Source organism: Colletotrichum graminicola (assembly GCF_000149035.1).
Source record: "Colletotrichum graminicola M1.001 genomic scaffold supercont1.17, whole genome shotgun sequence".
Classification (NCBI taxonomy): domain Eukaryota; kingdom Fungi; phylum Ascomycota; class Sordariomycetes; order Glomerellales; family Glomerellaceae; genus Colletotrichum; species Colletotrichum graminicola.
The window spans coordinates 521427-545256 of NW_007361021.1; the positions used below are offsets into that span (position 1 = coordinate 521427).

Below are 23830 nucleotides of genomic sequence, written 5' to 3' on the forward strand. Positions count from 1 at the left end.
GCTACCTCCCTGTGATGTTATGGCTTATCTTTGAACGTTCTCTTCCAAGGGGCTTGCAGCACAGTTTCATACCAACAAATATCGACTAGGAACTTTGTCAGTGTTGTCCTTCTATCATCATTGAGGACATCATCCATGTCAATATGCAAAGAAAAATACAGGCTCAAGTCCATCGCCTACTTTTATGTACCGTACGCCATGCCATTATGCTCCTTTTCGTGTATGTTCCAATAGAGTTCTATGTTTCAATACGATTCATCCATACCCACGCCGACCGCAAACACGCCACACCCGTTCCATCTCTACAACAGCTTCAGATGGCCCGTAATCTGGTCAACGAGGCTCCGGGGGGCGGGGCCGACGCCGAGCACCGTCAGGCTGCCGGCCTCAATCTGCGTTCGGCCGGCGTCGGCGATGACCTCGGAGGTGACGCCCAGGCTGCGCGCCTTGCCCATGAGCTCGAGCATCTCGTCCTGGTCCTTGATCTGCACCGCGATCTTGGCCTGGCCGAGGCGCTCCCAGCGTTTGAGGATATTGGCCGCGGAGGACGAGGGGTCCTTGGCCGCAGCGCGCGAGAGAGACTTATAGCATGCAAGGGTCGCGTGGGATGCTTGCGCTGCCATCTTGCCTGTAGTGACGGTGTGTTAGTTGAGAGGCATTTCCTGGTGAATTGGAAGCTGCGCGGGGAATAAACATACCCTTAGTCATGCCCAGATCCGTCCGGACGACGAGTACAAGCTTGCATTCCTCGTTAGAGTCGGCGAGCGGCGCGGCGCTTGGGTTGGGCTTCTTGGAGGTCTTGGAGGAGGCGGTCTTTTCGGAGGATGCAATGTTGCGCTGGCGTAGGCCGTCACGGCGGTCAGCGGCCTCGCCATTAGCCCAGTTCGGCGCGTGGTCAAGGACGGTATCGTCCTCGTCAATGTCGGACTCATCGCTCTCGACGGGGTCGTCCGTGTTGGCGCGGGCTTCGGCGCGCAGCTCTGGGGAGATGAGGTAGCCGCGGATCGAGTATACGCCGAGTATGAAGCCAGTCATCAGGGCGACAATGGAAGTCGAGATGACGACTGCCTCGGAAGCCATTGTGGGAAATGTCTCTTCAAGTATTAGTGAGGCTTTAGGCTGGACGAGAGAGGAAGAGTCGAGGGTGACTATACAACGGCGACACGTTAAGATACGGCAGCTCGGGCAAGTTAGGGTGAACTTGTGGGAATGGGATTTTTCAAGATGTCGGGTTTGCCTGCTTCTTTGCTCGCGAGTGGAACCGCCAAATGACGCACGTTAGGGGCTTGCCTGGCCTGCCTTGCCCTTTTGTATGTGGCTGAAACCTTCCTGGACCGCTGTTGCCGGGGGTCCTTTAGTGGACTTCGTCTCCACCATTTGACCTCTGAACCAGGGAGGGGTAAGTGGTGGGGGGTTCGCTATCAACCTGGGTGAGATCTGAGCCAAGTTGTATGAGAATCTCAGATGAGGACTTGGCTCTGCCTATCTCCCGTTTGCCAACGTCTTGGCCATAACACGTTTCTCGGACAGGATAAGTAACATAATTATTAAAGGTATCACCGCAGTGTCATTAGGACTACTTCCTATTGCCAAACAACGAAGAACCTCTTCGCTCACAAAAACACTTATTAGGTATTCATCGCGGGGACCTATCAAGATGGCGAATAAGAACGCTGTGGTTGTCGGGCTGAGCGGCTGCTCTTCCAGCGGAAAGACTACACTGGCTCGCCTGCTTAGAGACATCTTTCCAAACACTTTCATATTGCATGAAGACGACTTCTACAAGGCAGAGTCTGAGTGAGTGTACTCATCCGATTATACACGATAGTCACTCACCACTTCCCCAGGCTGCCGACGAAAAATGGCCTCGTGGATTGGGACTGCCCGGAAGCAATTTCCATCCCAGACATGGAGAATTCCCTCACTCACATCCGTGAGAATGGAACGTTCCCGGTACGCCGCCATCACTATCTATGCTATTTGTCATCCCGCCACTTACATGAAGCCCTGCCAGCCCTTTGTAGACTCCAAGGAAGATCAAAACTCCGTCGGCAAATGCCCCGTCTCTGACGCCAAGATCTCGGCCGTCAAGGCAAAGGTCGAGGCCTGGCTTCAACCTGGAAACCCGGGGCACGCCATCTTCACCGAAGGCAAGCTCAGCGTGTGTCTATTCGATGGGTTCCTGCTCTACTGCAAGGAGATGGAGTCCACAATGAGGCTTATCGATATTAAGTTGTTTCTTCTCGTGAGCCGTGCCAAGGCGACCCAACGTCGCGAAGCACGTGACGGTTATGTCACTCTAGAGGGCTTCTGGCAAGACCCCCCTGGATATGTGGACACAATTGTCTGGCCCAACTATGTAGAATCCCATGCGTGGCTCTTCAAGGATGGCAACGTGGAAGGCGAATTGAGCCAAGAAGTCCTCAGGGAGAAGAACATCAAGGCGCAGGTCGGCAAGGGACTCGACATCGATATGGAGACCACTTTGGAATGGACTGTCGACACCATCATCAAGGAGTTAGAGAAGCGGGCTTCCGAGCAGCCTTGAGGATTCACGCATAAAGCCAACTAAATAGTGCAGTATATATGTGCAGAGAATACGTGATATGTGCTTTGCCCATTTCCACTGAAGCTGCCATCAAAATGAAGCTTAACAAGGTAAATATTGTTGGTCTTAGAAACCTTTTAACCTTCTGAAAGATCTAGCCTTGCCAAGAATCAGACCTGGTAGTTGAGGTGGCACAAGATGATGGAACAGTGTAGCTACGGTTGGGGTCGTTCTCCCAAGTAGGTGTACCGTTGCTGGCGACGTTGATATACTTGTACTGAATGGGCTGGCCGGCCGGCAGCTGAACGGTGACAGACCAGACTGGGTTCGCAGAGGTATATCCAGAAGCGCTCAAAGTAACAGCATTGCTTGGGTTCCAATTCCCAAGTGAAGGGATGTTACCAACAATCTTGATAGTCTGTCCGAATTGCGTCACAACGCGAGCATTGAAGGTGACGAGCACAGAACTCGCAATGGGGCAGCCAGTTGCAGTTGGGGTCGCAGTATCGCGCGTAGTAGTAGGCACGCCGGTCTGGGGCGTCTGATTAGCTGGAAACGAGGCCACTGTGGCGCTGGAGTAGGACCCGGCGATGGAGGTAGCCTGGCACGTTCCCGGGACAGAGGTCGCCGAACCCACCCAACCCTTCGGGATAACGTTGGCACGGCGCTGAGCAGCGGTGAGGAACGCGGCGTAGGACCAAGTCAGGTCGTCAGCCGACAGGGGCTGACCATTGCTGCGCGAGAACTGCTCCGCAAGCGAGCCGTTTGTCTGGGCATAGGTGGCGACGATGTTCATGAAACCGTCGGCGTAGGCGCTCACAGCGTTGATGAGAGACGTGTAGGTCGACGAGCTGGAAGCGTATGTCCCAGGAGCGACGGAGCCAAGACGGTCACGAAAGAAAGCAAGGGATGTCTGAGTGACGGTTATGGAGCCTTGTTGCTTCCAGACATAGAGGGCGTCGTAGAGTTGCTCGGCTGCGGCGAGGGTATTGAGATACCAAGGGTTGCCACCGTAGTAGCTGTCCTCGGGATATCTTCCCACCGCGATGGCTGCAGATTGCGCAATGCCACTATTGATGGCATAGATCGTGCGGAAGGAGTCCACGACGACTTTATGGCTGGCTAGAGCCTTGTCACTGCAGGGCTGGAAGGTTGCTGTGTCACAAGCCGCGGCCGCATCGAAATTGTGAATTGAGGCAAGAATGACGTTGGCATCACGGCCAGATCTTCCGTTTCCGTTGACTTTTCGAAGTGTTATTTTCCGTAGCTTCTTTTGGGATATACTGTAGATTGTTCACTCACTATTGGCGACCATGAAGTTACCGGCGGGGTCCCAAAATCTGCCCAAGAAGCAGAGAACCTGGGGTGCAACCGCATCGCAAGCATTGCAAGACTGGCCCAACGAGCGAGCTAGTGCACTGCCCTCCACAAGTGCTACAATGCATGGTTAGACTTGTGCGTCACCGGGCCTCAGGAATACGTACCACGGTGCTGGCTAGCGACAGTGAAGAACGAGCTTCCCCGGACCTCTTCCCAGAGATCGAAGCCGGTCTGGTTCCTAGCAGCTTGTTAGAGATTCATATCAACATAAGCCATCAGGTTTCTTACCAGTACTGGGCTACGTAGTTCAAGTCGTTGCGGATTACGGGCCATAAAACAGATGAAGCCGTGGAGGAGTAGCCGTTGGCCACCAGCCATTTGGCGTAACCAATGATGGCGATCGCCCGCAACGCCGGGCCGTCTCTTTGAGGCCGTCCTGAATAGGCTATTAGAACAAAGTAGAATTCAAGAATAACTGTCTGTCTTACCCCAATCACCGGTGTACGGCCTCAAGTCGACCTCGAATTTGGGCTCGCCAAGACCCTGACCATCGCCAAGGCCCCCTGAAGGGTTCGAAACCCCCTGGAGACGGGCCTGGGAGGCGATGTAGTTCTGAATGTTGGTCTGGAGGTTCGAATCGTAGCTGTTTGTGAATATGTCTACAACAGCCTTGAAAACAAGACCAGCGTCTAATTCTCTTTAGTTTCTGTTATAAACCTCGGAAGAACTTTCTTGTTATTGGGAAATACCTCTGGTCCAGGTGTAAAAGTCTGCTACATGTCAGCAAAAAAATTTCGATCTGATAATGCTAATGTCCTTTGATGAACACCCAAACAGACTCTTGGTGTTGATCTGATACACAGAGAGAAGGCTGACTTACACGGAGGGTCTACCTTGTCTGGAGAAGCAATAACAATGCCGGAGCTCACGCCCTGTGCATGGCAACCATTCGGTCCGATATTGCAGAGCAACTGTTGAAGGGCGATAGGAGTCTGAGTGGCAACGAAGGAGTCAACATCTCTCTTGACCATCTGAGCACCCGGATAGCCCAAGATCGTCTGGGTGGCAAACGAGCCGAGCAGAAGGGCGGAGGTGAACAGCTTCATGATGGGCTGTGTAAGACGCTCGGTGGTGTTGAAAGCCAGTGCCCCGGACATAAAATGCTGAAGGTAAACCATGATGGCTTATATATCCGTGAAAAGGCCTGAGAATGGGGCGGCTATCCAAGATGACTTGTTATGATGTGCCTCGACGATGTGCCTCGAAGGCCCGAATGCGAGAGTATCACCGAGTGGTTAAGTTAGCCTGCATCAGTCCCCCGGTGTCCAAGATGCCCCTCGTCACGCCCTGGAACTGGGGCTATGTCGGCTCAACCGTAGTATAACCCTTGTCGAATCGCTCGAACTGGTTCCGCAAATTCTCCAGTCCTGTTGCGATGTTCCTTCTGCCTGCCCTATTGGAACTCCCAAGTCACGATTGGTCTTCCTCCCAGTAATAGCTGGACACCAGTGCCGGCGATTGCCGCTCGGGGGATGATCAGCGATGCCGCGAAGACAGGGGATGGTGCTGACCCCTGCTCAAGCAGTGCCGTACTGGCCGCCGTGGTTCAGTCAAGTCGTCTTTTGGGCAAGTCAGCTCTGTCAAAGGCCAAGGCTAGTGACAGGGGTTGTGTTATGTCGTCGGCACAGTAGATCACACTACCTGGTCGTTCGGTCCTATCCGCAAGGAACTGTAGGTGTTATTGGCGGTGTCGAGGGGCGTCTCAAGGTCGGGGTTGCTTGTTGTTGCATTCCCCGCACTCTCAAGCCTGCGGCTTAAGCTGATCAAATGACCAAGACACGTCCAATATGGCCGGAGACTAAATGCGGGCTAGAACAGGACAGTGTTTGTCTAGCTGGCCTACACTAGTACAATTTGGAAATGGGGAAAGGAACGGGTGGCATTGTAGTAGTCGTTCACGAGCAGTTCTTGGAGGCTTTGGGTGAATCAGGGCTCCTGACGTTAATCGTCATTCCGTTTGAGTAGCTTTCAATTTATTTTACTAGGAAGTAGACGAATAGCACGGGCTTGCCGATGATATGATGTATTCATCTCAGCATAACGAAACGGAATAGGTACACAGTTGCCCAAGCTGAGCGTCGTTGCTCATTTACGCTCGTGCAGTAGCGTCAACCAAGGAGTATGGTGCGTGATGGATGATGGTACGGCGGAGTCTCCTGTTGATATCGGCCCGGACGACTCCAATAGCTAGCTACCCCGGATCACACGGATGCACCCCGCACGAGCTATTGCCCACATGTACCTAGGCATCGTTGACAGAACGGCGGGGATACCCAGAACAGGGTCTCTGCGCCGCAACCGACAAACCTTGATGCTGTTTGGAAGCGAAGCCACGGAAGTGGTGGGCACCATGATGCAAGAGCAATATGCATCGTGGGATGGCAGACATAAGATGACAGCGCCAGGTACGGAATGCGCCGAGAGAGAGACCGTGGAGGATTCCATGGCTCGTGGAAGCGTTTATCCCAGGGGTTTGCACATGCCATGTCAGGGTAAGCCGCAAGGGTGCATGGCCCATCTTCCCCACTTGGGATGAGTTTTTCTCTCGTGAGAACTCTGTTGCCGCATCACGAACAGCCAGCTTGTTTGCGTAGATATACGGGTGGGCTTCATATGATAGGCGTCAAGCAACGGATCTCAACACGATGTGGTTGCCAAACGTAGTAAGCGCGAGTGTGAATCCACAGCCCTCGCCCGGATCACCTCGCAATGTTGGATTTATAACGGATAGCCTCGCGCCGACGAGGCTCAGAAAGGAAGCTGCAAATTGCTTGACGCGCTCGACACAACAGAACCTTCCAAAACTGGAAGAAAAATTGATTCCGCGAAAGTATGTGGGCAAGTCATGGTTTTCCCTAACCTCATAGATCGACGATCTCGGAAAAAGGGTACGGAATATGACGTCCCCAGTACTATATTCCACCACGCTCAAGCCTACAACAGCGAACATGGCTTCCTAAAGACCGGTCTCTCTTGGATCTGTCGATCGGAAGATTGACATCATGAAATTTGATGGCTCCTTGAGTGATCGAGCTGCCTCAGCGTTCGACTCTGACTCCCGTGGGAGCAGAGGATCGCTGGGCACAGACCCGTGTTTGTTGAAGAAGGAAAAGAAAACCAAAAAGAGAATTTTCGCAAGGCTGCGATATGTAGTAATTCGGTGACCCACCATCGCTTAGCTAAGCTTTGGTCGTCAGTGGAGACCGACCCTTGCACAGTGCTGATGAGCCGCATAACTTTTCTGGTTGGCCACGAAAGGATGAAGCATGCTATCGCCATTGCGCCGACGACTCCAAGCTTGTTTGCGCAACAGCCTTTTGCCTCTCCAACCCACGAATCACCATCTTAACCCCAAATCAACTCGATACGCCTTCCTAATAACCCCACGTCTATACCAATAGTAGTCCTTCCGGTAACCCGAAATACCGCCAAGATGGACGCCGCAACCATCGAGGAGACGAATCGCATTCGCGTTTCTCTGGGCATGAAGCCGTTGCCGGTACCTGGTGCCGCCCCAGCTGCTCCGCAACGCGACAACTCTGCTTCAGATGATGAGGATGCGCCGAGTACGTTGGAGAGCCGCTCGGCGCAAGCATACGACAATTACAAAAAGGTCCGCGACGCGGAAGTCGCGAAGCGCAACCGAGAGGAGCGAGCCGCGGCTGCGAAAAGGGAAAGAGAGGCTGCGCAGCGTCATGCAATTCTCGAGGGCAAGAGCCTGGGCGAGGCAGAGGATGCCGACGGTGATGCGAAGGCGTGGCTAAAGGCCCAGAAGAAGCGACAAAAGGCTATCGAGAAGGCGAGAAAGCTGGAAGAGGAACAGGCTGCCGCAGAAGCTGCCGCGCTGGCGGCGGTTGAGTACACGTCAAAGGACTTGGCAGGTGTGAAGGTTGCCCACGAACTCGACAACTTTCTCGACGGCGACGAGCAGATCTTGACCCTCAAGGACGCCACTATCGATCAAAACGAAGAGGAGGGCGACGAGCTTGAGAACATGGACCTCAAGGCCAAGGAGCAGCTGCAAGAAAGGATGGATATTAAGAAGAAGAAATCAGCATACGACGTATTCGCTGCTGCAGACGGAGGGACAGAGCAAGGTATCTTGGCTCAATACGACGATGAGATTTACGGCAAGAAGGGCAAGAAGTTCACTCTTGATGGATCTGGTGCGATTGCGGAGTTGGGCGACATCTTGGGCGCACCCGAGAAGTCGAACAAGCTGCAGAACATTGACCTCGATGTCATTCGTAAGTGTTATTCAGCCAAACCTGACAAAAAGGGAACTTTGCTAATTTCCTTGCCAGAGGATGCGCCTACTTCGGATTACCTTGATATTTCGGAGATCAAGGTCAAAAAGCCCAAGAAGAAGAAGTCCAAGTCAACCCGGCAGAAACCTGTTGATGAGGATGACATCTTCCCTCTCGATACAACGCCAGCCGGTGACGACATGATGGACCTTGACTCTGGCGCAGCTGTTGCTAAGAAGCGTAAGGTCGAGGATGACACTTTTGTCGATGATGAGGACTTGCAGGCGTCTTTGGCCATCCAGCGCAAAAACGCTTTGAAGAAGAGGAAGAGGGCTCGCCCGGAAGACATCGCTCGGCAACTCAGAGAGCAAGTCGACGAGCCGACCGAAGCTCAAACGGGCGGCGTCGTAATCGACGAGATCTCGGAGTTTGTGTCTAATCTGAATAAACCAGAACAGGAAGAACGCAAGCCAAAGAGGCCAAAGTCTGTGTCAGTAGAGCCCGTCACGGCTATGGATGTCGAGTCGGACGACGAAGACCATCCCATGGGCGACGGTAGCCACGAGATTCCAGACGACAGAGCCAGAGAAGCTTCCGCAGATATTGCGGCGACAGGCGTTGACGAGGAGAAGACCATTAGCACAGGCATGGGCTCGACACTGGCGCTATTGAGAGAACGTGGCATTCTCAAAGATGCTCACGGTGCCGAGCTGAACATGAGCGAGCGCCAGAAGGCCGAGTTCTTGGCAGAGAAGAGACGCATTGAGCGGGAGCAAGAAGAGCGAGCCAGATCCCAGCGCGAGCGCGACAGAAACAGCGGTCGACTGGATGCCATGTCTACCAGGGACAGGGAAGAGCGCGCCAGACAGGCCAACGCCCACCGCGAACTACAGCAATCCCGCGTCGTCGACGAGCTCTTCAAGAAGCATTACAAGCCCAACGTAGAGCTCAAGTATGTGGACGACCACGGTCGGACCCTCGACCAAAAGGAGGCCTTCAAGCACATGAGTCACCAGTTCCACGGCAAGGGCAGCGGCAAGGGTAAGACCGACAAGCTTCTGAAGAAGATTGAGGAGGAGAAGCGACGCGAGGCCAAGCCCAGCTTTGACACGAGCGAAAACGCAAATATGAGTTCATCATCGGCTAAGCGGCAGGCCGGTGTTCGATTACAATAAAGGCTAAATGAGGTTGAAGGCCGGGTGACCAGGAAAAAGGTGCAGACCCTTTAATATGTACAATCCAAATTGATGAAGTTTCTTCCATGCTGACACAACGCACAATTCTTCAGACATTCGGTTGGTTTGGTGACGCTCTCTTTCTGATTCCCAATCCCCTCTCTCAAAGGCCAGAGTACAAGTCGTACTTCAGGCTTCCTTGCGTACTTCTTTTTGCTGCGTAGCAAGGGTTGAGGTCTATTCCAGACGTTTCGACGTGTCATCTGGTCAAAGCCAAGTGGCTCTCTTCCGTTGTCGAATGGTCCAGCAGGCTCTCCCAGCTCCACCGCGGCTGTCGAGGCGGTTCGATTCTCCGCTGCGCCGCAGGTGACTCACGACTCAGGCTCTCGTATTCCCTCTGGGCCTCCTCGATCAGCTCGAATATGTCGCCCATGTCGAACGCCGACGCGGACCGCTTAGGCGACGCGCCGTGCTCGGGGTGCGTACCACTGCTCTGGATCGCATCCTTGATCTCTAGCATGAGGTCCTCCATCAGCGGCGAGACGCAGGGCGAAAAATCGGATGAATACTCAGACGAGAAGTCGGACGAGGCACACGACCGCGGGCTGTCAGGCTTGCTGCTGCTCTGGCTTGGCTGCCGCCTCAGGGGCGTGACGCTGCGGCTCGGCGGCGTCGGTTTCGTCGGCGTCGTGTCGTTGCTGTGCGTCCGACACCGTTGCTGCTGCTGCTGTAGCCGCGCGCGTCTCTGGTCCCGTCGCTTCTTGATAATGTCCCGCACAATGCTCCTGTGAAGTTCGTGTTCTGTTCCTGCCAACGGCGACCCTCGGGCGCCATGTGTGAAGATGCCCGGGTGTGTGGCTTTGAAGTCGAGCATCGGGCTCGGCCTTGCTGTGCCGTTGCCGTTCATCGTGTATTGTGTGTGTATGTGTGTGTGACTTTGGGTCTCCGATGGGAGGCCGAGAACGCTTGATGAAGATGAAGTCCAATCTTGGTGGCGAGGCCAATGTGTCTACAGGCCGAGAGATGTAACACTTGGTTGACGGTAGGTGCTGCTCCTGTTTACTGAAAGGGCAACCAGATGTGTAATGTACCTATTGGACTGCTCGCCAGTATCAGCCCACGTTCTGGTATGTCTATACCCAACTGGTTCGAATGTCGAGCGGGTAAGGAGTTTCCTTCTAGCCGCGTTTGGTCCCAGGCTTTTTCTTTAAGGACTTCTGGGCTTTTCGGCTCTTGGGAGGAAAACGTCTTCTCCTACCTCTTAAACCACGAAAGGCACCGCTGATCTGTTCGTGGTGAACCCTGCTAGTCCTGCGAAACGGTGCGGTTCGGACAAAGGGCCCTACCTTGCCATGTGGCGTTGACTTGCGTTGGGGCTGAGCTACAGGAGAGTGGCAAGCTAAGTTAGAGCAATATGATTTTGAACGTATGATCTTCGGGTTTGGTCGAATCGTGGCCCTCTTTTAAAAAAAGAATAGTGAGTCCGGAAAGTGGCGTGGAGGGAAGGGGGGAAAAGAAATGAAATATTGAGGACTTGCCAACACACTATGACATTCAATGCCCTCCCCTTCTCACTCCGGTTTCGAAACAAAATGTTATTTACTTGTACAAAGAGTATAAGAAGAATCGTGTTCCTGATTGCGATTTGCCTTGCGTGGTTCCCTTCCACTTTCGTCTCATGATCGAGGTCTAACTCTCCCTTGAATGCCAATAGACCCTCCTGGGCGACCTTAATTAATCTCCAGCAAGCCCCGTAGCTCTGCCGGCCGAGACGCATTCCAGTATCCCCTTTATCCCCCTCCTTCACAAATCAATTTTCCCATACCGCGATCCATCCTTCATGTTTAAGAAGACAAGTTGCGACGCCAACCTGGCACAACTCAGTCCACTTCAAGCCTCCGAGATGTGCCAAGGGGCGTATCTGTTCTCGACTACATGTTTCCCAACGTCACAATTGCGAGTTTTGGCTGTCGGGAGGCCCGATCGCTGCAACGCCACGCGCTACACCGACATTCCCGTCCATCCTCATCGCACAGATGCGTCCTCTGTCCTCGATGGCGGACCTTGCCTTGGTTTGCTAGGCAGGGGCGTACTTCCTGGTTGTCCCAGTCACTAAGACAGCGCCAGAAAAAAGAAAAAAGGGTTGAAGACAATGTGTTCAGACCCAGGCCAGACCAGACCGTCATGTCGCCATCAACATCTATGGACTCATCGGGGAGAGAAGAAAACCCCCCCACCAGAATAATAAATACACCAAAATGAAACTAAATTGAGGAGACCGTCGGGATCAAGCACCAGCATCAGGGGGAATCTCCTTGCCCTTGATCACGGCGTCGGCGAACTCCCGGTCCGCCGCTGATATGCTAGAGGAGCGCCGCGTCACGAACCACCATGTCAGTGTCAGGACGGTAAGCCAGACGGAGACCCACGTGAGGACTACAAGCGGGGAGCGGCGGCGGCGCGGGGCGTAGGGCGAGAAGCTGCCATTGAAGTTCGGCATATTTTGTGTGGCGAGAGGGAATGCTCAGGCGCCGGTGGGATGAAAATAGAGTGACCGTTCGGCTGCTAGGGTGACGGTGATTCGATGGCACGGGCAGCGGCGAAAACGGAAGTCTTGGTGCCAGTCAGCCGTGGACGTCGGTGAACCTGAATGACGCGGCTTACCAAGAGCCTGTTGCTTTGCCTTTTCCCGAGGGCTCCAACGGTGTTTCTTGGCGATATTCGTAGGTCCCGGTTTGAAGGTGAAGTCAACGTGCAATGAAGAGATGGACGAGTGGTAAGTGACGAGCCGTGATGACAGTGGGACCTTGGACGTCAAAGGGGGCAAACTGACACTGTTCCGGCGCACTGTGATTGCCAGTTGAGATCCAGATTGAGATAGACGCCATTTTTTCTGTGTAGCCCACCTCGTCTTTAGATCCGTCGGCGGTATTTTTGCTGTTTTCCTACCTCGTCTTCCTCATACGAAATATTTGACAAATTGAGTTGGAACTAGAATGAGAATCCTGCATTCTCGGGCCCGCCCTGACCTAACTGTCAGCACAGCATGTACTGGAGTTGGTAACAAGCCATGCGTGTGTGACCTTTCCATGGATAAACATTGGTCTTTGTGGTGAGCTCACAGAGCACATCTGATGCTCATTTACACCTGAGCTGTTAGAGAGTGGCTGACAGAAATATTGGCTGTCTATAGCAGTATGTAGAATCATCACTCTCAGCTGATATTGGACTTCGCATTCCATCGACAGACCACTCGCAACGAACTCTTATCATTCAGGAGATGAGAAAACTGCCAAAAAGAAAACACCTGGATTTCCCAAATGAAGAGAAACATACTCTCATGACATATTCGTAGTGATCACGAAGGTATCTTACCACAGCGAGTCTATGCATATATCCACAGAGCCACGAAGCCGCCCTAAACTTTGTACTCAGTTACAAGTTCTCAATTGTGGTTTCACGCTGCTCAGCGTGCGAGGCGTTTACGATAGCCACCCAAACCAATAATGACCAGATAACGCCGAACCCAATCAACCCTTACAAACGAATACTGGCCCCAAGTCCCTGGCCTTCATACCAAACCGTATCCCTCCAATTACCGATCCTGACTGTAACATTCGCATTGGCGTCAAGCTTCAATGATCCTCCGAGCGCATTCTTTACAGCGTCGTAGCCCACGGAGCCTATGGACCAGCTCACCGGCAGCCTGGGTGTGACAGATGTTCCCGGAGGTGCCTCGAAAGGCAGGTCGTAGACAATGCGTCCAACCGGTTCTGTGTGGTTATAGAAAGCTGTGGCATTAATCCAGTCGACATAAATGGTATTATATCGCAACGGGGATACCAGAGTGAACGTCGCTGTGGAAGACAACAAATGAAAAGTCGCGTCTCTGATGAAGTGTCCCTCATTTTTGTCTTCTCCAGGAAGGTGCAGCTTGGGAGCGGCAATACTGATATTCAGCTTCGATAGGCTCTCACCGATCATGGGTACAGTCGGTATGGTTCCTCGGTGGGTCTTGACCTCTATCGTAACGTTGCGACCGGACAAGTATTCCGATATCATATCACTAGCAACCTTCCGGCTTGCTTCGCCACCTGCCGCGGGATTCCATGTTGCGGTGACGACAAGGTTTCTGTTCATGCCCCTGACAACCCTCATGTTCTCGGCGGTTGCACTACCAAGTACAAAGCCGTCCCGGACGATGTGGATATTGACATATGGCACAACGGCTGTGTACGGTGTCGGGTTGGTGACGTTAACCAATGCCTCAATCGTCATTGACGAGGAGGATGTACTGATGATCTTGACATCTCCGACTTGGGGGTGGACGTTACCCACGGTGTCGCCAGGCAATGCTGCAACAGTGTAAGTAATTGGGATCCAATAATCCCCCTTGGTGAGCAGGGACATAAGAAATCAACCCACGATAAGACAAACAGTGTCAGATTTAATACGGACGTTTTACTGGTATTTTGCCCTCGGCAGGGACATCCTTCAGAACCAATACTCCAAGACCCGTGTTAACGCGGATGGCGACGCTGGCCTTAACGTCCAACAAGACCTCCTTGCCGCCGAAAAGAAGCCTCTGCATCACGTCTGTTAAAACGTCACCGTCGGTGATGTTCAGGGGAGCATCGATGACTCGAGACATAATCTTCAGGAGTGGTTCATGCTTCTCAGTGCCTTCGAGCCTTGTCGAGTTCGCGGGTTGCCACTTGTCCAGGTTGAGCTCGCCAAGCTTTTTGTGCTGGTACATCACATCTGCTGTAGCCCGCAAGCTCGTGACATTGATATCAAAGTTCATCTCCTTCGGCAAGCTGGCGAGAACCTCGACAGTGCCAGAAACCTTAGGGGCTCCATCTGGGTCATCCGGGTCTGCCGTCGGGTCGGGGAGTTTGAAATTCACATCAGTGAGAGAAAAGCTCTTGATCAGGTTGTCGAAACCTTGTCCTGGGAAGGGCACAGGAACGGTGATCTCGGAGAGGATGTCTCCAACCCAGTCAGGTGTATCTGAATCGGGCATTTTCCGACCCCGGACGTAAACGGTGGCAGCCTCGCCACGCATGTACTGCCCCAGAAACTTGTCCAGAGGCGACGACTTAGAGTTGGGACAGACTCGTGTCAGGGACTTGGGAAGCTTTCGGATGATGCCCGAGACATTGACAGTGACATCGCTTCGTGGCTTGATAGCGAGAGGCTTGGTGGTGGCGTCCGCAAGAAGGATGTAAGGGTCGAAGGAATTACAGTTGGGAACAAGAATCTCGAAACCAAGTTCGGGCACGTCAACGCTGACCGGGAACTCGTTGTACGCCGTGACTGTAACGTCAGCGCCAACTGCGGTTCGCTTTCCGTCCCTGTCTGGTACATCCCGGAAATTGAGCCGCGAGATGTTGTACTGCGGCAGCGTAGGGATTTGGTTCGCTATGTGAGGTATTAGTCTCGAGCTTCAAACCACAATGAGGTAAGTCATGTATAAATGATATTCAAAGCAGCGCCTTTTCTCCGAAGTACAGGGAAGCGAAGGAGCGGTAGAGTGATTGACCTTCAAAAACCAAAACTTCGCTGACTGAGTGGGTGCCAAGCGGGAAGATTCCAGACTTGAGTGGAATATCGGCTTTTCCAAGCACTTTGAGCTGATCGATTTTCCCGTCCAGCCACTCGTTAGCAATGCTACGATAAGCTTCGGGGTCGCCAGGCGACAGTTCAGCAATGAAGTCGATCTTAGTAGTCTGGCCATCGACGATGTTGATGGTAAGTGGTGGCACCACAGCGGTGCCAAGCAATGCGCCGTCGTATTCCGGCAAATAGACGCCGACCGTGGTTTTCTCTGTCCCCAATTGCCTCGCAATCCAAGTCGTAAATTTCCCGATTCTCCGAGATGTTGCGTCGTGTACCCGCGAGGCGTCGAGTCTGAAGTTCGCCTGCACGCGTGCTTGTACGCCTTCGGCCGTAATGGATTCCAAGGCTAGATTTGTCGGCTCCACGACGGCAGCTTGCTTGGCATACAGTTGAACGGCCGAGGGCACAAAGAAACAGCCAACCATGATGCCGATTACCAGTAGGATCAACACCAATATCGAAATGATAGACCCCCATCGTACAGAGCTCTTGGTGTCTGAGCGGTTGGAGGCCAGAGAGGGCGCGCGAGAAGTCTCAGGGTCGTCTTGTTCGCCATCGTATCGGGGAGTCGCAGACGAGCTGGAGAGCAGAGGAGCCGACTCGGATAGCGAAGAATCATCTTCCACCCTTCCTTTGATCTTCGGTGCCAGCAACGGCGATCTCTCTTCGCCTTCGGCCATGGTGAAATGTAGGGGCAGGTATCGTGATCGCAATTGGCGAGATGGGGTCGTTGGATTAGAGTAGGAAGAAGTCCGTCATCGCTAGCCAAGAACGAGGACAGTTGTGAAACGTAGAAAAGCGTACAGAAGAAAATGATGCAGAGAGAAAGTGGACAAGTTTCCGATGGTGCTCCTAGAAGCCGAAATTGTCGGGATTCGTAATGGTGGTGATGTCAAGAAACCTGGTCCATCCCAGGACGGTGGTGCAGTTGAGTATGCTGGTGTGGAGGTCAGCTGAAACCAATAAGGCGAGATCTGGTCAGCAGGGCCGACTTGCACCGAGTGGATGGCCGGGGATGATCTCCCCTCGTCTGCTTGGTGCCTGGCTGGGCCGATGGGGTGTGTGCACGGGCCATCAATATTCCACATAGGTATCCGTACTGTGTACGGAGCACAATAAGCACGTAAGGTAGGTAGGTACCTTCGGCGTTGGTGCATGCATAGCACCGGCTCCTGCAGATGGCCCCGCCTATGGCATCCTCCAGACCTTGCGTTCAATGCCCTGCAGCGTGCTGAAGTTACAGGTCCATCTGTGTGCCAACTCTGAAATTTTCGGTGTAAAGCGGTGAGGCGAGCAACCGTTTGAGCTGCTTCGTCTCAATTGAAGCTTATCTGTGACTCAACCCAGCTTTCACCACACACCCATTGACCTCAGTGCCCGTTTCGATTCGCTCATACTCCTTTCGAATAAAACTCAAAGCCTTTGAGCGCTCAATTGAGCAGCCCCAGTCCCTTCTGACAACAGTCTCGACCTGCAAGTCTTGTTTCCCCAAACCCGGACAAACCCGGTCCATTAAGTTGCCCATCATGAAGCAGACGGCTTTCCGAGTTACTCGTCAAGCTCTCAACGGCATCCAGAGCCGAGCCTACTCACAGTCAGCCGGCCCGCGCCATCTGATGTCCATTGCGGACCTGACTCCCGCCGAGTTCGCTACCCTCGTCCGCAATGCCGCGTCCAACAAGTCCGCCGTCAAGTCCGGTAACGTTCCCCCGGCGCTCGCCGCAGGCCTCACTGGCAAGACAGTTGCTATGATGTTCAGCAAGCGGAGCACTCGCACCCGTGTTTCAACTGAGGCTGCTGTGGCTCTGATGGGTGGCCACCCCATGTTTCTGGGCAAGGACGACATCCAGCTTGGGGTTTGTTGATCGAAGGTCTCACTATACAAGATACATCTGACTAACACACACCCAGGTTAACGAGTCTCTGTACGATACCTCAAAAGTCATCTCTTCTATGACTTCCTGCATGGTTGCTCGTGTTGGCCCTCACTCTGACGTCGCAGGTCTGGCCAAGGAATCGAGCGTGCCCGTAATCAACGCTCTGTCTGATGACTACCACCCTTTGCAAATCATTGCCGACTTCTTGACCATTCACGAAGTCTTTCCAGCCTCCACCTCAGACAAGGCTGACCTCGGCCTGAAGGGACTCAAGGTTGCCTGGATTGGTGACTCAAACAACGTTCTGTTTGACCTGGCCATTGGTTGTGTCAAGATGGGTGTTGACATCGCCGTGGCCTCTCCTACCGGCTATGGCATTCCCGACGCCATGAAGGCTGTCATTGCCTCTGCGGCTCAGGGCGTTACATCCCCCGGCAAGCTTAGCGAGACCACCGTGCCTGAGGATGCTATCAAAAACGCCGACATCTTGGTAACCGACACCTGGGTGTCCATGGGCCAGGAGGCCGAATCCCAGAAGCGCCTCAAGGCCTTTACTGGCTATCAGATTACCAACGAACTGGCCAAGCGCGGCGGTGCGAAGGAGAACTGGAAGTTCATGCATTGTTTGCCTCGTCATCCCGAGGAGGTTGCCGACGAGGTCTTTTACAGCTCTCGCTCCCTGGTTTTCCCCGAGGCGGAAAACCGTCTATGGGCTGCTGTCTGTAAGTTTGTTCTCGGCTACTCAGCAGGTACATCGACGCTAACGATCAAAAAGCCGCCCTCGAGGGCTTCGTTGTTAACAAGGGCAATATCTAAAGGCACTTGGATTGGCGTTCAAAAGGATCACAACCAAACGAGAAAAAAAAGGCGTGGCGTTACTTTCTTGGCAAATAAATGGTACAGATTGAATAAAATAGCAACTTGGTAGCATTGAAAGATGGCAATACCCCTATTTTACCAACGCCGAATATTCGTTAATACAAAACCACTTAACCAGGAGGAAGCTGGCTGGCGTCAACAACCTCATCCGCCTCCTTCAGAATTGTCTCCTCGTTGGGTCCGTACAACGGTGACCGGGGCAGGGCCATGAGACCGGTACGGGCGGACTCGAGAATACCGAAAGGCCCGATGAGCTTCAGGAAAGAGTCGATTCTGGACGGCTTGGCAGAGCTACGCAGTAGTCAGTACATGATTGGGTTCAGTCGCCGAAGGGCCCGACTTACACTTCAACAATGCAGCTGTTGGTGCTGATATCCAGAACCTTTCCGCCGAACTGGTGAGCGAAGTAGGTGATGGACTTGAGATGCTCGTGCTTGTGGCGCAGGGCCTCGCTGATGGCGAGCTTGCTGGGGTGGAAGTCCTTGGCGACATCCTCCAACGACTGCTGCTCGGCCTCATTGGCACCTTCGCTTTCAGAGTCGGCGGCCGTCATCTCGCGGTGGTGAGCGAGTAGCTCCTCGAAGTACTCAGGTCCCAGAATATTGATCTTGGCCAGCAGGAGCTCGCGCTGGACTAGAGCGGCGTTGGTGTAGTCCAGCACAGCCCAGACAGGGACAAGGTCCTCCAATTGACGCCTGGCTTGCTCGACAACGCCATCCTGACCGGTCAGGACGATGGTCATGCGCGACAGGTCATCAACCTCGGTGCTGCAAACAACAAGAGAGTCGATGTTGAAGCCGCGGGCGGCGAGAATGCCAGAAACGCGGGACAGCACACCAGGCTCGTTCTGGACGAGGCAGTTGAGAATGTGACGCTTCGGGGGCTGCGACGACGGGGAGGGCATGTCGTAGAGGATGTTGGAGACAGCGGCCTGGGCGGACCAGGCGGGCGGGCTGTCGCTCACGGGCAGAGGCGCCGAACGGCGTCGAAGAGCCTTGTAGGCGATGGCAGAGGTCGAGCTGGTAGTTGAGCTCCATCGTGTGGCGGCGGAGAGCGATGTCGCTTGGGCCGGGGCAGTGGCTGCCCGCCATAGCGAGGTGGAAACAAGGCGGCGAGACGCCATCTTTCCTGATCAATTGCTCTCTTGACCAGATGAAGGACGGATCTCGGGACCTGTGGATGTATGATGAGCTCGAGGAGACAACAGTCGGAGAGATATGGGCCAACTGACTCACCGTCTGCGCAAGTTCCACCGGGAAAATTTGAGGAGATTGGGGGATGATTGTTCGGAGGCAAGTCGGAGGCAGGGGAGGCGGCCGTTCGCAGGGGAGGTGGGGCACGGATCAGCTCCCGACAAGGGTTGTCACCGAGTAAGTGGACTCCCATTGACTCTCCATCGCGGGGTCGGAATTGGAGGGTGCGGGGCTACATATTACACTGTGTAGTAAGTAACATTCGCAAAGTAACGACTCTTTACAGACATTGTATTCCTCATGTGATTGATTACAAGCTATATTTCGAGTCTTGCTGGTTCAGAGGCTCACAGACTATGTACCTTATAAGAGCTGATGACTAATTCTCATAAGTGTCAAGAGTGAGTGTATAAGCTGTTAAAACGGCAACCGTTCAACCGCTGTTCGAGGTCTCGATGGAAACAAGTAAACTGTATAGTATACGGTAACCTGAAGCCATTTTAGTGCATGCAATCTCGCCTTGGCATCTATGGATATCCGATAGCCCGTCGTCAGTACTCCGTACCATCCTTGATAGGTAATGTTGTCTCCTGTCGAACGTTCTCCAGATGACTGACTCACCGTGGAAAGTTTATGAAACAGCATGGTTACACTCGATGCAATGACTCTGGGGACGGCATACATTTAGATAGACGGAACGTTGTGATTAAAGGGAACTTGTGTCTCCGGGTGCTTCCATCTCAGTTTCTCGCACTCAAATGAGGCCGCCGTCAGTCGCAAGGCAAGGTACCATATATTCGTACCTACATACATCACAAACATGCCGGTGGAATAGACAACATTCCAGTTTAAGCTCGATGTCGATTGGACATCATTGGAAAGGTGCATAGTCCATCAAGACTGCCGTGGCAGCTTCCTGCCGATATTCGCTCCGAGGCAACAAAAGTGGCTAGTGTTGTAGGCTACTTATCTACCTAAAGAATCAGCTAGGCAGTGTCCAAGGCGCTAGGTCCGTGATGGATGTAACCAGAGTGCCGCACAGACCAAGCCGCCATACATATTCTGGCCTGGCCATTCGCAAGGCTCCACTTGCGTAGAGCTTCAAGCCTCGTAAATTTTACCCAAAATCTTTTGCTTCCCATAAGCATATCCATAGGCACCCGTGCATTTTCAGACGCACGCCAACATCCAATTCCAATCTTCCGGTGACGGTTCCATACAGTGTCACTGCCACTTGTACGCAGCCGCAATGGACGATACCGAGCGACGCTCTGCCAAGCGCTCGCGCTTCGACCAAACCGAACCCGAGCCGCGCAAGGCGTCGAGATTCGATCGCCGCTCCCGTTCGCCACCTTCGAGGCGCTCGGAATCGGCGAGAGATCGTAGCCCTTTGGCAGCCGACGGCGCGCCCGAGCCGAAGAAGTCGCCCGTGGATGCCGCTGCTGCTGCCGGTATGGATTATCCCGTGTCCTCTTCGCAGGGTTGAATGAATGGCTAACTGTAGACTCTCAGCCGCCGCTGCCGCTCGAATCAACGCGCAACTGCAGGCGAAGAAAGGCATCCAGCACGTCGATGTTCCCCCGATCAAAACCGCGGCTTCCCCTGTCGGCGGTGCGCAGTCGCCCGATCCGGCCAACACGATCAATGGCGAGATGTATATTGCCGATGGCGACTACATCAAAGACATTGAAGTGAACGACCTTCGCAACAGATACCTCCTGACCAAAGGATCGACTCAGAAGATGGTAAATACTCCTGTGTAAAACCACTGATCATTATTCCCTTCCAGGCCTCGCCTCGGGCGAATTCCGCTTTCCTACATATCCATAGATTTGTGTCGAGATCATCCTGCTTACTTGGCACGATAGCTCGCACAGATCGCCCCTCTTTGGCACCTGCTGACTCCATTTGCTTGATTTAGATCAAAGAAGAGACCGGTGCTGGTACGCAACATCTCCCATAAACACGTCGTGTGAGAAACCAAGGTTGACTTTGCAAGATGTTACTACCCGAGGAAACTATTATCCCGACAAGAGCATGGCTACCGCCGCGGTATGTTTACATGTCTTCACTCTTTAGAATACACACTTACCTTCCTTTGCAGAATCCTCCCCTCTACCTACACGTCACGAGCACATCGAAGAAGGGCCTTGAGCAGGCTGTTGCTAAGATAGAAGAACTCATGAAACAGGAGCTCCCTGCGCTGGTGGACGAGCGTCGTTTCCGTCGCCGCGATCAAGAGCAAGTCGAGAGAGATGAATACGGCCGAGTACGTGTCAAACTGAGGCTACCCCTTTTCTTGTCTTGATATCTGCTAACAATATGTAGCGCAAATGGCCCGAGGAGAAGATCCCCATCGGCTTGGAATCTGTCCCGGGATTCAACCTTCGTGCCCAGGTCGTTGGTCATGGAGGTGCCTACGTCAAGCACATCCAGCAGGAAACTCAATGCCGTGTCCAAATCAAGGGACGTGGCTCCGGATACCTGGAGGCGGCTACCAACCAAGAAAGCGACGAAGAGATGTTCCTTCACGTTGCGTGAGTTCATACAGCCGACATCCCAAATGTCCCTTTGCTGACATGAGGTAGTGGTCCTGATCCTAAGATGGTTGAGAAGGCCAAGGAGCTTTGTGAGGACTTGATTGCCAACGTTAAGGAGCAATACGAGGAGTTCAAGAGCAGACCGCCTCGTAGCTACGGCGGCGGTGGTGGCTATGGCGATCGGTCCCGCAGCCACGATGGTGGTCACGGTGGCGGTCACGGTGGTTACCAAGGCCACGGCGGCCATGGCGGTGGCGGCTACAACTCTGGACATGGAGGTCATGGTGGCCAAGGTGGCCACGGAGGCCACAGCGGCTATGGGGGCCACAGTGCTCCTCAATCGGCGAGCCCGGCTCCTCCCGGCGGTTCTAACAGCCCCGCTGCCGGAGCCGATTACGCTGCTCAGTATGCACAGTACTACGGCGGACAGGACCCGTATGCTGCCTACGGTGGTTACGCTGCTTACGTTCAGATGTACCAGCAGTACTACGCCGCTGCGCAAGCACAGCAGCAGGGCTCGCCCGCACCCCCTGGGGCTTCTGCATCCCCCCCTCCTCCGCCGCCTAGCGAGGCCGCGCCACCACCACCCCCTCCAAGCTCTGCGCCCCCGCCACCCCCATCGGGCTCACCTCCCGGCACCGGAGCATATGGCTCAGTAAGTGCCTATAGGAAACTTGAAGGCGAAAGACCTTCAAAGCTAACATGCATGGCAGGTACCGCCCCCGCCCGGTCTTTAGAGAGAAGAGCCTCCGAAAATTCTAGTCGTCATTACATGACAACTTGCTGAGGAGAAGAGGTTGTAGAGGCGTACTGGAGAACGCATGAGACGTCGCAGATGACGGTCATGGACATGGTGGAACCGAGGAGCGACTGCGGTTGTACATGATTAAACATAGTAATACGAGCTTGCTCAAGGCCTTGGACATTGCATCCGATAGCAGGTATAGTAAGGCTGCTGCTGTATTATACCGAGCGTGAAACTCTAAAGCACGATTCGTTTGCGTACCTTGACGGGAGTGTGTCACCTGTTGGCGACGCAAGAAGGGAGCGTATTGTCGTGGGTACAATACAGCCGCTCTCCAGTTGAGTTATTATGTCCTCCCTATCATGTCGCCTATTGCGTGGAAGTGGCAGGCTACTGTGGCTTCGATAAATCCATCCTCGCGACGGGTATCAAGCATTCCAAGCCAGCTTAGGAGATATGACACTTTCGTGGGTAATGAAACGACTGCTGGCCCCCACAGGGAAGACTGAATATGAGTTGTTGGCAACTTTGCTGGTTGCTGTTGTAACTGCCATCGCCTGTGGCCACTATCAGTGAATATTTCATATTCCGATCTAGTCTTCGTGGAAAGCAGTTACACGTCCCCTGCGATGGGTCAACTTCCTATCGCTACCGCATTTCGCTGGATACATGGGCGGGCGGGGTGCAGGGGGATGAACCCCCGTCCAGTGGCCTATTTTGGTCTTCACCGGTTACCGATTCTTGGGGCCAAATTGAACCGATGATAGCCCCCGTACGGTCGCGATGCTCTGCTTCCCTGGAACGATCCTTTAGTCAGCCATCGTCGAGGGCTGTCTGTGGAGAAGGCGGGGGTAGTAGAACTGCATACTGGGGCATTCCAGACTCGGCGGATAGGTACGCAATGTTGAGCACATGCTTGTGATCAGTTCCTTTCCAGGATGAGGTTTGCAGAAACCAATATAGTGGATTGTTCACACAGACACACACAAAGCCAACCACGCTGCCTGCTGTTAGCTCATAGGCATGGTATACACTCGATGCCACTACGACATGGCCGTTAGGGGAGGGACTTTACAAGCTTCGGCCGGAACGTGGAAGGTGGTTACATGACGAATAAGTTCCAATGAAGTTGAAGTCATTTATGTTTCACCTTCTCTTGGTGATTATATTCGACATTCGATTATCAGTATCGGGTCTTTGCTAGAACTAGCGTTTCCTACGACCTCATAGCTACCATGGGGTTGAGCAGCAAAGGATATGGCCAACCGTCCGAAAGACTGCAGCAGATTCAAGCCAGGCCTGCATCGTTCGTTATCGAGCAGTATTTATTCTTCAACTACAGGGAAAGAGTCATAAGTCCGGAGTGGTGAAAGGACAGATCCTAAGCAGCCCTTGACTGGAACCTTAAATTGCTGGAACACCACAGGCATTCTCACTACGATATGTGTAACCAGCCTCTGGTTGCCTACCAAGTTAAGGGATAAAAAGGATCGTTGGGCTTTTCCGGTAGGATGCCAACTTGAAGGTACATTTGAGTCAAGCTTCAGTGCCCAGATCACACAAGATCCGACAGTGAAAACAAATCGCCCCCATGCCATGCGATGTTCGGAAACAGCAGATGATAGTG

General features: G+C 53.4%; 10 protein-coding genes across 10 annotated transcripts; 4 read left to right on the plus strand and 6 right to left on the minus strand.

The window, feature by feature from the left end:
- Positions 1–302: 302 nt before the first annotated feature.
- On the minus strand, positions 303–1080 carry GLRG_05208 (peptidyl-tRNA hydrolase PTH2; the record flags this gene model as incomplete). Its single annotated transcript, XM_008095893.1, has 2 exons — positions 303–628; positions 699–1080. 2 exons carry the CDS (start codon positions 1078–1080, stop codon positions 303–305), a joined length of 708 nt encoding a protein of 235 aa, XP_008094084.1.
- A 577-nt stretch (positions 1081–1657) lies between these two features.
- Positions 1658–2548, plus strand: GLRG_05209 (nicotinamide riboside kinase 1; the record flags this gene model as incomplete). Its single annotated transcript, XM_008095894.1, has 3 exons — positions 1658–1797; positions 1848–1953; positions 2015–2548. The coding sequence occupies 3 exons, from the start codon at positions 1658–1660 to the stop codon at positions 2546–2548; spliced, it is 780 nt and encodes a 259-aa protein (XP_008094085.1).
- A 154-nt stretch (positions 2549–2702) lies between these two features.
- GLRG_05210 (glycosyl hydrolase family 15) lies at positions 2703–5046 on the minus strand (the record flags this gene model as incomplete). The annotated part of the gene is made up of 7 exons (XM_008095895.1): positions 2703–3790; positions 3851–3982; positions 4033–4106; positions 4157–4304; positions 4357–4557; positions 4618–4638; positions 4749–5046. 7 exons carry the CDS (start codon positions 5044–5046, stop codon positions 2703–2705), a joined length of 1962 nt encoding a protein of 653 aa, XP_008094086.1.
- A 2315-nt stretch (positions 5047–7361) lies between these two features.
- On the plus strand, positions 7362–9350 carry GLRG_05211 (SART-1 family protein; the record flags this gene model as incomplete). The annotated part of the gene is made up of 2 exons (XM_008095896.1): positions 7362–8175; positions 8233–9350. The coding sequence occupies 2 exons, from the start codon at positions 7362–7364 to the stop codon at positions 9348–9350; spliced, it is 1932 nt and encodes a 643-aa protein (XP_008094087.1).
- Positions 9351–9609: 259 nt separating this feature from the next.
- GLRG_05212 (uncharacterized protein) lies at positions 9610–10257 on the minus strand (the record flags this gene model as incomplete). The annotated part of the gene is made up of 1 exon (XM_008095897.1): positions 9610–10257. The coding sequence occupies one exon, from the start codon at positions 10255–10257 to the stop codon at positions 9610–9612; it is 648 nt and encodes a 215-aa protein (XP_008094088.1).
- A 1380-nt stretch (positions 10258–11637) lies between these two features.
- Positions 11638–11850, minus strand: GLRG_05213 (uncharacterized protein; the record flags this gene model as incomplete). The annotated part of the gene is made up of 1 exon (XM_008095898.1): positions 11638–11850. The coding sequence occupies one exon, from the start codon at positions 11848–11850 to the stop codon at positions 11638–11640; it is 213 nt and encodes a 70-aa protein (XP_008094089.1).
- A 1037-nt stretch (positions 11851–12887) lies between these two features.
- On the minus strand, positions 12888–15649 carry GLRG_05214 (uncharacterized protein; the record flags this gene model as incomplete). The annotated part of the gene is made up of 3 exons (XM_008095899.1): positions 12888–13705; positions 13809–14771; positions 14893–15649. 3 exons carry the CDS (start codon positions 15647–15649, stop codon positions 12888–12890), a joined length of 2538 nt encoding a protein of 845 aa, XP_008094090.1.
- An 846-nt stretch (positions 15650–16495) lies between these two features.
- On the plus strand, positions 16496–17662 carry GLRG_05215 (ornithine carbamoyltransferase; the record flags this gene model as incomplete). Its single annotated transcript, XM_008095900.1, has 3 exons — positions 16496–16825; positions 16881–17568; positions 17622–17662. The coding sequence occupies 3 exons, from the start codon at positions 16496–16498 to the stop codon at positions 17660–17662; spliced, it is 1059 nt and encodes a 352-aa protein (XP_008094091.1).
- Positions 17663–17835: 173 nt separating this feature from the next.
- GLRG_05216 (acetolactate synthase) lies at positions 17836–18848 on the minus strand (the record flags this gene model as incomplete). Its single annotated transcript, XM_008095901.1, has 2 exons — positions 17836–18016; positions 18070–18848. 2 exons carry the CDS (start codon positions 18846–18848, stop codon positions 17836–17838), a joined length of 960 nt encoding a protein of 319 aa, XP_008094092.1.
- Positions 18849–20167: 1319 nt separating this feature from the next.
- GLRG_05217 (KH domain-containing protein) lies at positions 20168–22195 on the plus strand (the record flags this gene model as incomplete). The annotated part of the gene is made up of 8 exons (XM_008095902.1): positions 20168–20369; positions 20431–20663; positions 20840–20861; positions 20918–20970; positions 21023–21187; positions 21247–21455; positions 21507–22113; positions 22172–22195. The coding sequence occupies 8 exons, from the start codon at positions 20168–20170 to the stop codon at positions 22193–22195; spliced, it is 1515 nt and encodes a 504-aa protein (XP_008094093.1).
- Between the last annotated feature and the right edge of the window lie 1635 nt (positions 22196–23830).